At 36.8% G+C, this 13,272-nt stretch overlaps 1 protein-coding gene across 1 annotated transcript in view; it reads right to left on the minus strand.

Annotated features, from left to right (window-relative positions):
- TMEM144 (transmembrane protein 144) overlaps positions 1-13,272 on the minus strand; it is a 53,035-nt gene that overhangs the window by 30,520 nt on the left and 9,243 nt on the right. The window contains exons 4-5 of the mRNA XM_006902953.1: positions 12,307-12,387; positions 1,782-1,863 (exon numbers count right to left, since the gene is read on the minus strand). Coding sequence (XP_006903015.1) covers positions 1,782-1,863; positions 12,307-12,387 — 163 coding nt within the window. The remainder of the gene's footprint in view (positions 1-1,781; positions 1,864-12,306; positions 12,388-13,272) is intronic.

Here is a 13,272-nt window from a genome sequence, read left to right on the forward strand (position 1 = left end):
CTGGCACAGGATAGAGCAGGGTTTAGGGCTGTTGTACATAGGGTTGCTATGAGTCGCAAACGACTCGACGGCACATAACAACAACAACAACAACATTTTAAAGCTAGCAAATTTGTTTCATTTATGTCTTCTAATTATATGTAAAGAAATGAAAACCAAGTCAACCTCAGACTTTCCTAATATGGAAAGCCTCAAATTAACCAGGGTTTTTACACTGAATTAGATAATAAGACATGTCTTGCCATGTTTCAAGACTTGGGTAACATTTCAAACTATGGAAAAATTATTACTTTTGCTATTATTAATATCTCTATATCTTTTTTGGGGTTTGTTGTTAAACTTACTCCTGCTCTGGCAAAGGATAAGAAATTAGACTGAGATTCTTTATCATGAACCAAGTCAAGCTTCCCTTCTTATGAAAAGGAGATGATGATAAAAACAAGTAGCTGATGATGAGTGGCGCTTAATAAACAAAACTGCTTTTATATAGTTGTAAATTTGCTTAGATTCTTCCCTTCTGTCTAAAAGAATCTTAGTTAGGCTACTTATGTAATTTTTAACAAGTTATATTCAATTCACTTTAATCTCCACTACCCCTTTAATAGACTTTATCAGGCCTCAGGAGGGCAGTTACAGTAGCACAGTGGGTAAGAACACGTGCTGTCAACACAAAGATATGTGGTTCAAATCCATCTCCTCCCTTATGATTAGAGCCTCTGAAAACCCATGGAGCTTCAGCTTTGAATTGGTTCCAAATTAACATCACATAGGAAAAACAACAGATCTAAATGAGATAATAAACCTTCTTCAACTTTCCCTGAGATGATACACTGATCACAGATGTCTGTGGATTAATACTTCTCTTCCCTCTCCTATTGGAGCTAATTATCATTCAGCGTAACATCAGTTCTACTGAAACTCCAGTTACCACAACTGATAAGGGATTTGAGAGGGAAAGGAGAAAAGAAGAAACAATTAATTTTAAAGTAAGGAGAAAGTGCGTATTACATTTGGATTCATATGTAAGCTAAAAGTCCTGAGCTTATGATAGACAGAGGAGTCTCTTGAAATAGAATTAACTAGAATCTGCTCATGAAAACACAGGGCAGGCCTTGGAAGATTGCTGGCCCCCATCTAACTTATAATTACAGACTAATTTAGATTCTCCACAATAAAAATATTGAGTTTGTATATATTCTCTATTTGTATTATTGTGAAGAGCAGGGTATGGCATTAAAAAAGTAGAAAAAAAAAGGAAAGAAAATCATATTGAATTCTTATTCTCCCATGTCTTTTCTTTTGGTCAGCTTCCTTTTATCTTTTCCTCCTCCTATATTAGAAAAGCTTCTTTTTCCTTATTATTGAAGTAACTTTCATATTCCACTATGTATTTAGGCTTCCTCTGTTAGAAAATCTTAAACCATTCTAAAATATAAGGTTGTATATACATCTACTAGCAGAGATCTACAATTAATAAAATTAAGTTAATAGCTGTGCTTGTTGAGAAGCTTTATTATGAGAATCTTGCTGAGCTCATTATTTATAATGGTTAATTACTATATAGAGGCAGCCATAATAATTATATTGACATTAACTGTGTTATTGCCGACCCACTAGGCCATCAGGCTTCCTTTAAAATATTTTATACAGCCCTAAATGAAAAATAACAATATAATACCTTCTTATTTAAATATATGCTTTTCCTTTCTCCTTAATTTTATGCTTCACATCAAGTTGTCTTTCAGTATACTATCACACAGTCCGCCATGTGCCATACTCACATGTTCTGACATTAAGGGTGTAGTATCCGTGGAACCCGTGCTACATGGTATTTCACTTTTGATGAACAAAAATATGAAGGCACTGTAAAGTATGATAATTTTAGTTATAGTTATCACATTATTGAGTAATAATTGATCTGTCTAGATTTTTGAAGAGAAAACAAAGCTTAAATAATGAAATCCTATGTATGATTACTTCTAATGTTTGCCCATTAACGTTGGCCATTTCTTCCCCATTGCCATCCTTTTAGATGTCTCTTTTTTTTTTTTAATGAGTCAGAACTAAAATCACTAGCTTTCCACTTTCCTCCACACTGAGATTTCTCTCATGATTTCATTGATTTAGTCAATGGCATAATCTTTCCTTTAATGCTCCTTAATCTGAAATCATATAGCAACACAGAGAGAGAGAGAAATAGAGCAAATAAAAGCTACAACAAAATAGTATTTCTCTTCTCTTTTACAGAACAAATGCCCAAAAGTTTAATAATATCTTCAGCTGCCAAAACTGTAGAAGAAAGGTATTTTGATATACTGCTGAAGTGCATGCAAAATAGTACAGTTCCAATAAAGAGGAATCTGGAGCCATCTACCAAAGATCCATGTGTTTCGAATCCACCAGACGCTCTGCTGGAGAAGGAGGTGCAATATCCTCCTGTACCAGTCAGATCTGATTTGATGGTACACTCACACAAAATAATTAAAAACAAAACAAAACAAAACAAAAACAAAACACAAAAAACCAAAAACAAAGATCCATGTGAGCCTAATCAGGTGAAGTGAGTCTACAATGGAATACTCCACCGCTGTAAAAAAAAGTATGAGAATGAGTTTTATGTTCTAATATGGAAAGATCACAATTATATATTTAGAAAGTGAAGTTCCCACCTTCACCCCCAATCCTTTTTACATCTTTCTTGTTGTTTTTAGGTGCTGTCAAGTCAAGGCCAACTCAGAGTGAGTGACCCTATGAACAAGACCTGAACCCTGTCTTACCCTCCTGATTTCTTTTACTCTTGGTGAGCTCTTTGTTACAAACAAATGTCTCAAGGTCATTCATTTATAGTCAAACTATTTAGATAAATTAAAATGTGTTTATATATTAAATGAACTTATGGAAATGCACAACTTTGGCGCAATTTTTATTTATCCCCATATTTAATGTTTTTTTTGTATAAAAATTACTGTTACATTCATCTCTTATTTTTTTTAAGTGTGAGTGATTGACTAACATGACTCTTCTAGCGACATTGTCTTTAACTCCCATCAAATGACTGGGTGGAATATGCCAAAGTGAAGTCCTTGTGGTCCATGAAGGAGATCAGATAGCTTGCTAGTTAATCTTTAAGAAAAGGACATGATGCTGTTGTTGGAGCAGGACCATACAAATAAGGTGTAGAAACACTAACATAGGGAATGGTCAGCTTTGCCATCAAGTATGAAGAATCAGGAGTGAAGTGAATCCTTTGGACTCTTTACCAACCTCTGCTCTAAACATCTTTGATCTAGAAGACAGAGAACTATAATGCCAGACACACTGTGAGAAATAGAAGCAGCAGAACCTGGTGATGAGTGCAGCTTGATAATGAGAAAATGGAATGATTTCCAAGTTCTTATTGACAGAATGAGTGCCTTTACACCCATGGAGCCAAAGCCGAAAGCCTTTAGACTGGGTTTGCTGACAGCATGGAGTGCTTCAGGACAATTAAATTGGTAGAGACAAAAGAACTCTGAAATACTTGTGTGAACAGGACAGAGACCAGGTAATGAGGTCAAGGGCAAGAGAGAGGCCTCCTTTGGGGCATGACTGAGAAGAGGCTGTATGGACAAAACTGCATTCAGAGTCATTCCTGATCCTGAATTGCAACCTTTATTAGTAAATCACAAACTGTGAATATTACCTGTGAATTCTGTGTGGCAATTGCAACACGTTATTGAAACTACCAGAGAAATAGAGATGTAATAGAATGGTAATCTGTGTAACAATTGATAAAAAGATAATAGGGTAGAATCATGTCTGGCTTCTGCCGTATAGAAATCAGCCTTGGATGATGCTAGTTGTTATTCTTCTCTCTCATGAAGTTAGAGGAGGCAAGGAATGCCACCACCATGTCATTTTCACAGTTATAAGTTCAAGTTAAACGTTTTATGCCCAGTGATTTTATAATTCAATAGAAGATAAGAGACTTCTCTTATCTTTCCTTCAAGTTCCTCAAAGTAGCAGAAAAATTGAAGGAATATAATCTAAGTAGATGCTTTTGTTCAGAAACGACTCATAACTGACCCTTTTACTGAGTTTCAGAGCCTGTAAATCATGTGGAAGGAGATTCCACAGCTTTCTTTTATAGAGCAGTTGGTGGATTTGAACCACCTACCTGTGGGTTGGCAGTATAACTTCTTACTACTAGGTTATCAAAGTTCCCTGACCTATTCAGATGTTGTTGTTGTTGTTGTTATGTGCCATTGAGTCACCTGCAACTCATAATGACCCTATGTACAATAGCCCTAAACCCTGCTCTATCTTGTGCCAACCTCACTGTCTCTGACACAGCCACCCTGATTACCCTAGTCCCTGAATCAATCCACCTCACAGAGGGTCTTCCTCTCCTGCACTGTCCCTCCACCCTCCCAAGAATGACGTCCTTCTCCAAGGACTATTCCCTCCTGCTACACATCCAAAGTATGTCAGATGAAGCTTTCAGAATCCTTGCCTCAAGGGAACAGTCAAGTTTAACCCTCTCTAGGATGAACCTGTTCGTTTTCTTAGCAGTCCATGGTATATTCAATACTCTTCTCCAGTACCACAGCTCAAAGGCCTCAATTCTCCTTCTATCCTCCCTAGTCATTGTCCAGCTCTCTGATGCATAGCAAGTGATTGCAAAGACCATGGCCTGTGTCACGTGCACCTTAGTCTCCAGAGTGATACCACTGCTCTTCAGTACTTTGGAGAGGTACCTAACAGCAGACTTTCCTATCGCAATGTATCTTTTCATTTCCTGGCTGCTGGTGCCAAGAGTGTTGACCACTGAGCCAAGCAAACTAAAGCATGAACAATCTCAATCTCCTGACCATCTATCCTGATGCTGCCAGTTGGCCCAGTGATGAGAAGTTTTGTTTTCTTGATATTGAGCCTCAATCCACATTAAAGGCTGCAGTCAGATGTGTGTGTGTGTGTGTGTGTGTGTGTGTGTGTGTGTATCCCTGAACATGTGTAATCTGGAAAACTAATGCTAGATGTTACAATTGCATGAGCTTTGTTTCTTCGAAAGCATATAATAAAAACCCTTTTCTTGGCATATATTTGTGTGGTTTTTTTCTAACAAAAAATACAGGATGATATGCCAGAGTGTCTTAAAATATTTTTAAACAAGAAAATGACAGGCATGACTTGATTTAATAACAGATATAAGACAGAGATAAGAAAGCAGTACTGGCAGGAGCAAAGAATGGAATCAGGGAAGAAATTAGATTTGAGGTTATAATTTTTCAGAGGTGAGTAGGTAGTAAAGGATTGATGAAATGAAGAGAAACATTTAGAACAAATTTTAACAAATTTATACATGGGTTAGGGTATAAAAGGAAAGACATCAAAGATGAGTGAGGTTTTTAAATTGATTTTTGTTAAGAGCAGAAACTCTAAAAGGAGAACCAATTTTCAGGGAAAGAGAAAGTAAGAAAAGTTATTATGTTTAGGAAATACTGAAGACTAAGAAAAGGAACCAAGTCTAGTATTTGTGGAGAGTCCAAACGTAGTTCTCTTTTAGATGTAATTTCAATATAAAATTGAGTGGAAAGCATCCTGGATGCATCCACCTTGCAAAGTCTAGCCTGGTTGTGGCTAGGTTGTTAGGTAGAAGGAACGTAGCTCTGAAGAAAGGCAATGGCTTGGGACAAAGATCTGAGTTTCATCACAGCAGCATAAAATAACAGCTGAAGCTCTGAGAGAAAAAAAAATCTCTCTAGGGAAAGATGAGAAATGAATAAAGAGCAGAATCTCAGGGGTAATTCAAAGCAATTTTTTTCTTTAAATAAAATGTAAATATTCCTTTTTATGACTTCTGAATTTTCATTAAAGCAAATGTTGAAGACCATGTCCTCTCCACTCTAAAGTTTATATATTCTTTCTCAAATCTAGGTCTATAACTGTTGGAACAAAAGCTACAGAAGCTAGACAAGGAGAAGTAACAATTGCCTATGGAATATTAATTCATAAAAATAATGATTATTATAAAGAAACTGGCTAACACCCAGGGCATTACTTGGCATTTCACTGACAACTACAAGGTCAGCAATTCAAATCTATCTGTTGTACCAAGGGAAAAAAATGGACAGGAGACTCCTTTCAAAGCAGGAGACTCCCCATCTTTACTGCTCTGAAACCCCAGTGGAGGTTCCCTGTGAGTCAGAACTCAACTTAAAGGCATTAGGTAAGACGTAGGCAAAGCACTTAAGTACTACTTTATTTATTCTTCAATATATTGATATTTTTATTGTTGTTGTGTATTGTGGAGTCAGAACTGACCCAAAGCTGACCCTCCATTGGGTTTTCAAAGAGAGTAAATCACATGGGAGAGTATCCATCTTTAAACCATGCAGCAGCTGGTGGATTAAAAACTGCATACTTTTGTGCTAGACGCTCAATTCCTTGCTACCAAGCCACCAGAGCTCCCTTTTTAAGAAGCTTAGTAGAATTGTTGTCTATTATTAACACTTAAAAGAGAAAGAAACCTAGGCTTAGAGATATAATTTGTCCAATGTCATATTAAGTCCAAGTAGTAGAACATAAAATATTGAGTTATAATTTTAGAGGACACACTGGGTAAGGACCTATGCTGCCATGCCAAAGCACACAGTTCAAATCCACCAACTATTCTGGGAGAGAAAGATGGATAATGCCTTTTCATGGGATTTACAGCCTCTGCAAACTCATTAAAGGGTCGGCTTTGTGTTGGTTTCTACTGAATGGAAATAAGGGTGTTTTTTTTTGGTTGTGTGTGACTGCTTCTAAAGAAAGAAAAGAGATGCTTGAAGGACTGGGAAATTGTTTGTAAATTACCCTGAAGTCAAAATTAAACCATGCAACATTTAAATGGAAAGGAATTATTTTTAAGAGAGCTGTTCAAAGCTAGAATGACTGTGAATTGTACAAAACATGTAAAATTGCCTCAAAGCAAAAATGTCAGGAATATGCCATTTTAGAATAATCTGTGTTATTTCTTCTCCAATTGGCCTCAGGTCACTCTCTAAGGCAGCATTTCAATGACAAAGAGATTTCTCCATAATGTGGCTAGGGAGAAGTCATCATTGCTGGAGGAAAGGAAATGCACTGTTCTTTCCCTAAAGAATGGGGAAAAAACCTACTAAAATTTTCCAGGCAGTGAGATCAATTACATGATACTCTGACAGGTAGTAGAAATGGAGTCCAGGGACAAAAGGAGACTGGATTAAGGTGACCTAGTTCCAGGTGCTGAAGTTAAAGCACTAAGGGAAAGGTTAGTAACTTTGTAGGAGAAAGATGTGGCAGTCTGCTTGTTGTAAATAATATGGCCTTGGAAATCTTACAGGAATGTTCTCTAGAATCAGGTCAGTGGCAGTGGGCTTAGTCTGGGGATTTAGTTTACGTTAGAATTTTATTGATGAACACTGTCATATAGAGATCTAAAGTCATTTTCACCCTTATACAGGCACATACAAAAGCACTAATGCCATTAGAGTCAAAGAGAATTCTAGGTATGCAGAAGAGCTTGTACTCTTAAAGGAATAAGAATAGTTATTTGGCTGGATTAAGAAAACTAAGTAAAATGGAATATAACAAAAGACATCAGACTGAAAAGAAAAATGGCTGAACTAACGCTAAGGGTTCCAAACAGCCTTTCACAGAGATTTAAACTGTGTTGAATAGGAATTAAATTATTAAAGTTTTGTGGTTAGACAAAAACTGTGACTATTAATCAAATATTATAAAAATGCTGTCAGATTTCCAGAAAGTTTATGCTCTGGGCAAGTAAATATGTTCCCTACAATATCCTCATGCCATCGTTATGCTGCTATTTGTGACTGGTCATAAGACCCCTTCACATACCAGGCATTTGTTGATCAATTCAGGTCAGTTGTAAGGAGCCCTGGTGTGCAGTTGTTAACGTCATTGGCTGCTAAGCAAAAAGTCAGGGGTTCAAATTTACCATCTGCTTTTTGTAGAAAAAAAAGATGTGGTACTCTACTTTCCTGAAGATTCACAGTCTTGGAAATCCTATGGGTAGTTCTACTCTGTCCTAATAGGGTCACTGTGAGTCAGAATCTCACTTGACGACAATAAGATTCCTTGTTTGTGATATTAATATAACTAATATTAAAATCATGCATTGCTTTGTGTGCCTTTAACTGTCTTCCTTACTGTACAGAATAAATTACTGTTTTAAAAATTTAAATGGTATCTATATGCCAGTAACCCCTAGGAGCACTTTACAATTTTGTAGCATGTTTCCTCAGCTACACTTTTTGCTATTTCCTCAATCAAACTCTTTATGTACTTTCATCTTTAACCAGGTTTGTCCTACCTCACAGGGAAATGGAAGATGAGAAGTAAACAGTAATTGAGTAGTAAATGGAAGAGAGAATCAGAGGTTATACCAAGAGCATCAGAAAGTCAGCATTTCCTTGTTTCTGCAGTATTGTGGGGGCATCCCTGGGTGGTGAAAACAGTTAATACACTTGGCTACTAACCAAAGGTTGAAGGTTCAAATCTACTCATAGGTTTCTGGGAAGTAAAACATGGTAATCTACTTCCAAAACATCAACCACTGAAAACTCTATGGAGTATGGTTGTACTCTGACATTTATCAGATAACCATGAAGCAAAATTAGTTAGGCAATGAGTAGTATTTTTGAGCTTCCAAAATATTTTGCCATTTGATTGTAATTCATTAGCTATTGGTTATGGTTGTAAGGAGTTGCATTTCCAATCCGAAGACAAATGGCTATAACCCACGAGCTGCTCCATAGAAGAAAGATGGGCAATTTTCTCCTTTGCAATTGATTGCCTCTGAAAACCCAGTGGAGGGTCAGCTCTGTGTCTGCTCCAGTCTGATGTCACATAACAACATAATAAAGGCATATGTTACAGACAGGAACCTCTAGTGCTCTTGGTGCTTAAAGTATCAGGTTGCAAATCAAAAGCTCTGCACTCTGAATCCACCAGCAAATTTGTGATTTGTTTACTTTTATGTTTGCATTTTTATATATTACAGAGAATGACACTAACTTTCAAAGCAGTTACTTAATTTTCCACGGATTTTTTGAAAGCTAGAACTGGGATTCCTGACTCCAGGTCTAGTATGTTTTGTACTCCAGAGCCAAGTTTGTTGTTGTAAACGATGAGCTTGAAGAAAAGCCACGTGGATTTTATGAAGCAAAGATTTAAAGAAAATGTAAACACATCCCACCAAAAAAAATTATCCTAGGACAATTGAGCTAATTTTTACTCATGGATGGTGACTTATATATTACAGAGCAAAACTGTTGCATAATGCTTTCTTGGCTTTAAAATTTATAGAAGTAGTCACCACTGGATGGGTTCGCACTATCAAACTTTTTTTCAGGACATTGACATTTTATTGGAAATTTTAGAGAGAGGCCAAACCTCAGGGCATCTGGAGCTGATATACTCAGATCTTGTCAATAATTTGACTTTTTTTAAGCTACAAAGTATTTTTAGAAAACTAAAAACTAATTTTTTTTTTTCAGTTTCCAGTTCTTCATTACGTTTATCTAGCCTCCTTTAACTGGGCTTTCTTGTTGTTGTTGTTGTTGTGTGTTTTGGAGTCTGAACTGACTTACAGCTGACCCTCCAGCAGGTTTTTAGAGGCTATAAATTACATGGAAGGAAACTGCCTATATCTCTCTTGCAGAGTAGTTGGTGGATTTGAACCAACCACCTTTGGATTGATTAGCAGCACAAGCTCCCTGTCCACTAGACCACCAGAGTTCCCTACATAGTCTTTTCGGGTTTTTTTTTAACATAACATTTATTTTATTTAATACTGGTTTACTTACAAAGTTTGTATACATTGTTTTTCACACTGGATCTTTTAATTATAGTTAGGTGCCACGGAGCAAACTCCAAGTCACAGTGGTCCACAGAAGGAAATTCTGATACTGCACCACCCTCACAATTGCTGTTGTGCTTGAGGCCATTGTGTCAGATCCTGTGTCAACTGATCTTATTGAAATTATCTCTCCTTTTTGGTTGAACTTTTAATTTTCCAAGGATAAGGTCTTTCTTCAGGGACAGTCCCTCTTGATAACATTCTCAAATATCACCAAAATAAGAGCAAATGTTTAAGATCATCTAAAATACTAAGCCTTCATATCAAAGAGCATAATATATTCCTCCATTTCTCCAGGTCTCTCTTTATTTCTTGTAATAATGTTTTGTAATTTTCTTTGAATAGGTATTTCGTGGTTTTAGTTAGATTTACTCCCAAGTATTTAATCTTGTGATGAGCTATTGATATAGGTATCACCTTTCATAGCTCCCGTTCTGTAGATTCAATACTGTGAAAATGACAATTCTACCAAAGGCAATCTACAAGGTCAATGCAATCCCAATACAAACACCAATTCTGTTTTCAGTGAGATGGAACAGGCAATTTCCAATTTCATCTGGAATGGAAAGAGGGCCTGAATAAGCAAAACACTCCAGAAAAGGGGAAACAAGAGGCATTTCACTTCCTTATCTCAAATCCTACTATGTTGCCATGGTGGTCAAGACGCAATGGTACAGGTACAGGGATAGACTAATAGATCAATGAAATAGAATTGAGAACCCAGAAGAAATCAGCATATCTAACTATGGTCAACTGGTTTTAGACCAGAAGATTAAATCTATTAAGTGAGGAAACTAAGCCTCATCTTTAACAAACAGTGTTGGCAAAATTGGAAAATTATCAGTAGAAAACTCAAGAAAGACTCACACCTTACACCATATACAAAAACCAACTCAAAGTGGATCAAGGACGTAGGACTAAAACCCAAACTAAAGACTCATTGGAGAAAGGCTTGTAAATACTCTAGAAGTCCTAATCCACAACATAAACAGTTTTCCAAGCATCCTGAAAAACCTGCAACCATGAGAGGATAAAATAGATGAATGGGACCTTCTAAGAATCAAATCCCTGTGCACATCCAAAAACTTCTTCAGTAGGCGAAAAGGAAAGCCACAGACTGGAAAAGAATATTTGGTAATGACATGTCAGATAAGGGATTTATATCTGGAATTTATAGAATACTTGAGCACCACAACAAGATAAACAACCCAATTGAAAAATGGGCACAGGATAAGAACAGCCATTTCACCAAAGAAGACATTCAGATGGCCCAAAAACACATGAAGAAATGTTAAAAATCCCTAGTTCTAAGAGAGATGCAAATCAAAACAACTATGAGATATTATCTCATCTCAGTAATAATAGCAAAATTCAACACAGTAGCAAACAACAAATGCTGTGGAGGTTGCAGAGAAACTGGAACCCTGATGCCTTGTTGGTGGGAGTGTAAAATGGTGCAACTACTCGGGAAGGCAGCATAGCACTTTTTCAAAAAGTTTGAAATAGAAATATCATTTGACCCAGGAATTCTACTACGGGGAATATACCCCAAAGAAACCAGAACTGTCACACAAATAGATACATGTACACCCATATTTACTGCTGTGTTGTTCACAAGAGCGAAGAATTGAAAACAATCTAAGTGTCCATCAACAAACAAATGGATAGAGAAGCTGTGGTACAGTCACACAATGGAATATTATGCAGCACTGAAAAACAACTCATGAAATATAAAAAATGGGTGACCCTGGATGACATTTTGCTGAGTGAATTATCTATCATAAAAGGACAAACACTGCATAGTGCCACTGTTACAAAACAGGATTGATATGGGGGTTGGGGGACAACTAAGAAAAAAGGGGATAAAGAATGACCACTGCATTGAAATAGATCAGGGAAAGAACTGTTTAAAAGGAATTTATGATAAGGCATTATTTTCATGACAATAGTCCAGAATAAGAGGTGCATAGCAAAGTGCTCTGGGGAGGGGAAGCAAGAAATTTGTTCAACAATGAAATAATTTTTTTACAAAGATAAGTGAATAGGGAGTTATAGAAGAAAATGTGCAAAAATGAGTGAATGGAAATCCAAGTTTTCTGTAAACTTTCATTAAAATATCAATTTTAAAAACAAAATCCACAGCTAAAAAAATCATTTATATAGCCTTTGAAAGAGCTCTGGTAGCCTAGCAGGTTAATAATTGCACTGCCAACGAAAAGTCAGGCGGTTCAGATCTGTTAACTGCTCCAAGGGAAAAAGATGGACAATCTCCTCTGGTGCCTTTTACAGACTCTGAAAACTCACTGGAGGGTCAGCTAGGTGTTGGTGTGTATGGACAGTACATAACAACAACACAGACCTTTAATAAAATATTCTAGATGTTTGGGGGAATAGCTAAATCACTAGAAATGGCTGCATACCTTACTATTGATAGTCCAGCTCCAATGTAATTTAACAGTGGTTTTGAAACTTCTTGTGCATCCATTCCAAACCAGCCAAACCTAGAAATTCAGAGGGGCATTCAGTTAGATATTCCTTAGAAATGGGCTAATTCTAAATGTTTAAGGGTGTAGACTCAGGTCTATATTTCTGGGTTCAAATTCTAGGTCACTCATTTTTTGTGACTTTGAATTTAGCTTGCATTGCTGTGACTCAAATTTCCTTATTTAAGATGAGGATAACAATTGAACTTAAAATGAACTTGTTACAAAGATTAGTTTATACACACACATATAAAAATACTTGCTAGTATCTCTTTTTAATTAAAACTAAAGAAAGAGGAAAAAATACATCCATTAGTTAATCTGAATGATAATTAATTTGGTGCAGTTCTGTATAGCATTTGAAACAGATTTTAAAATAACTGTTTAGTTAAGGATCCCTATGCTTTGACATCACCCTAAATTGCTTGTTATTTCCTTGCTCTTGCCTTGTAATGATTATTACTAACAATCACTGAGACTCATGTAATTGTTATGTGCTGTCAAGTCACTGGCGACTCATAGCGACTCTATGTTCAGCAGCCCTAAACTCTGCTCAGTCCTCTGCCAATCGCACTGTCTCTGTCTGACATTCTCATCCTGATTATCCCAGTCACTGAATCAATCCACCTCATAGAGGGCCTTCCCCTCCTGTGCTGTCCCTCCACCCTATCAAGCATGATGTCCCTGTCCAAGGACTGGTTCCTCCTTACAACATGTCCAAAGTAAGTTAGATGGATTCTCAGAATCCTTGCCTCCAAGGAGCCACCTGCCTGTTTTGACCCTTTCCAGTATGAATCTGTTTGTTTCCCTAGCAGTCCATGGTATCCTCAATACTCTTCTCCAGCACCACAGCTCAAAGGCATCAATTCTCCTTCTATCCTCCTTAGTCATTGTCCAACTCTC

Source organism: Elephantulus edwardii, unplaced genomic scaffold (genome assembly GCF_000299155.1).
Source record: "Elephantulus edwardii isolate Elephantulus edwardi_28Jun2011 unplaced genomic scaffold, EleEdw1.0 scaffold00477, whole genome shotgun sequence".
NCBI classification, from domain to species: Eukaryota; Metazoa; Chordata; class Mammalia; order Macroscelidea; family Macroscelididae; genus Elephantulus; species Elephantulus edwardii.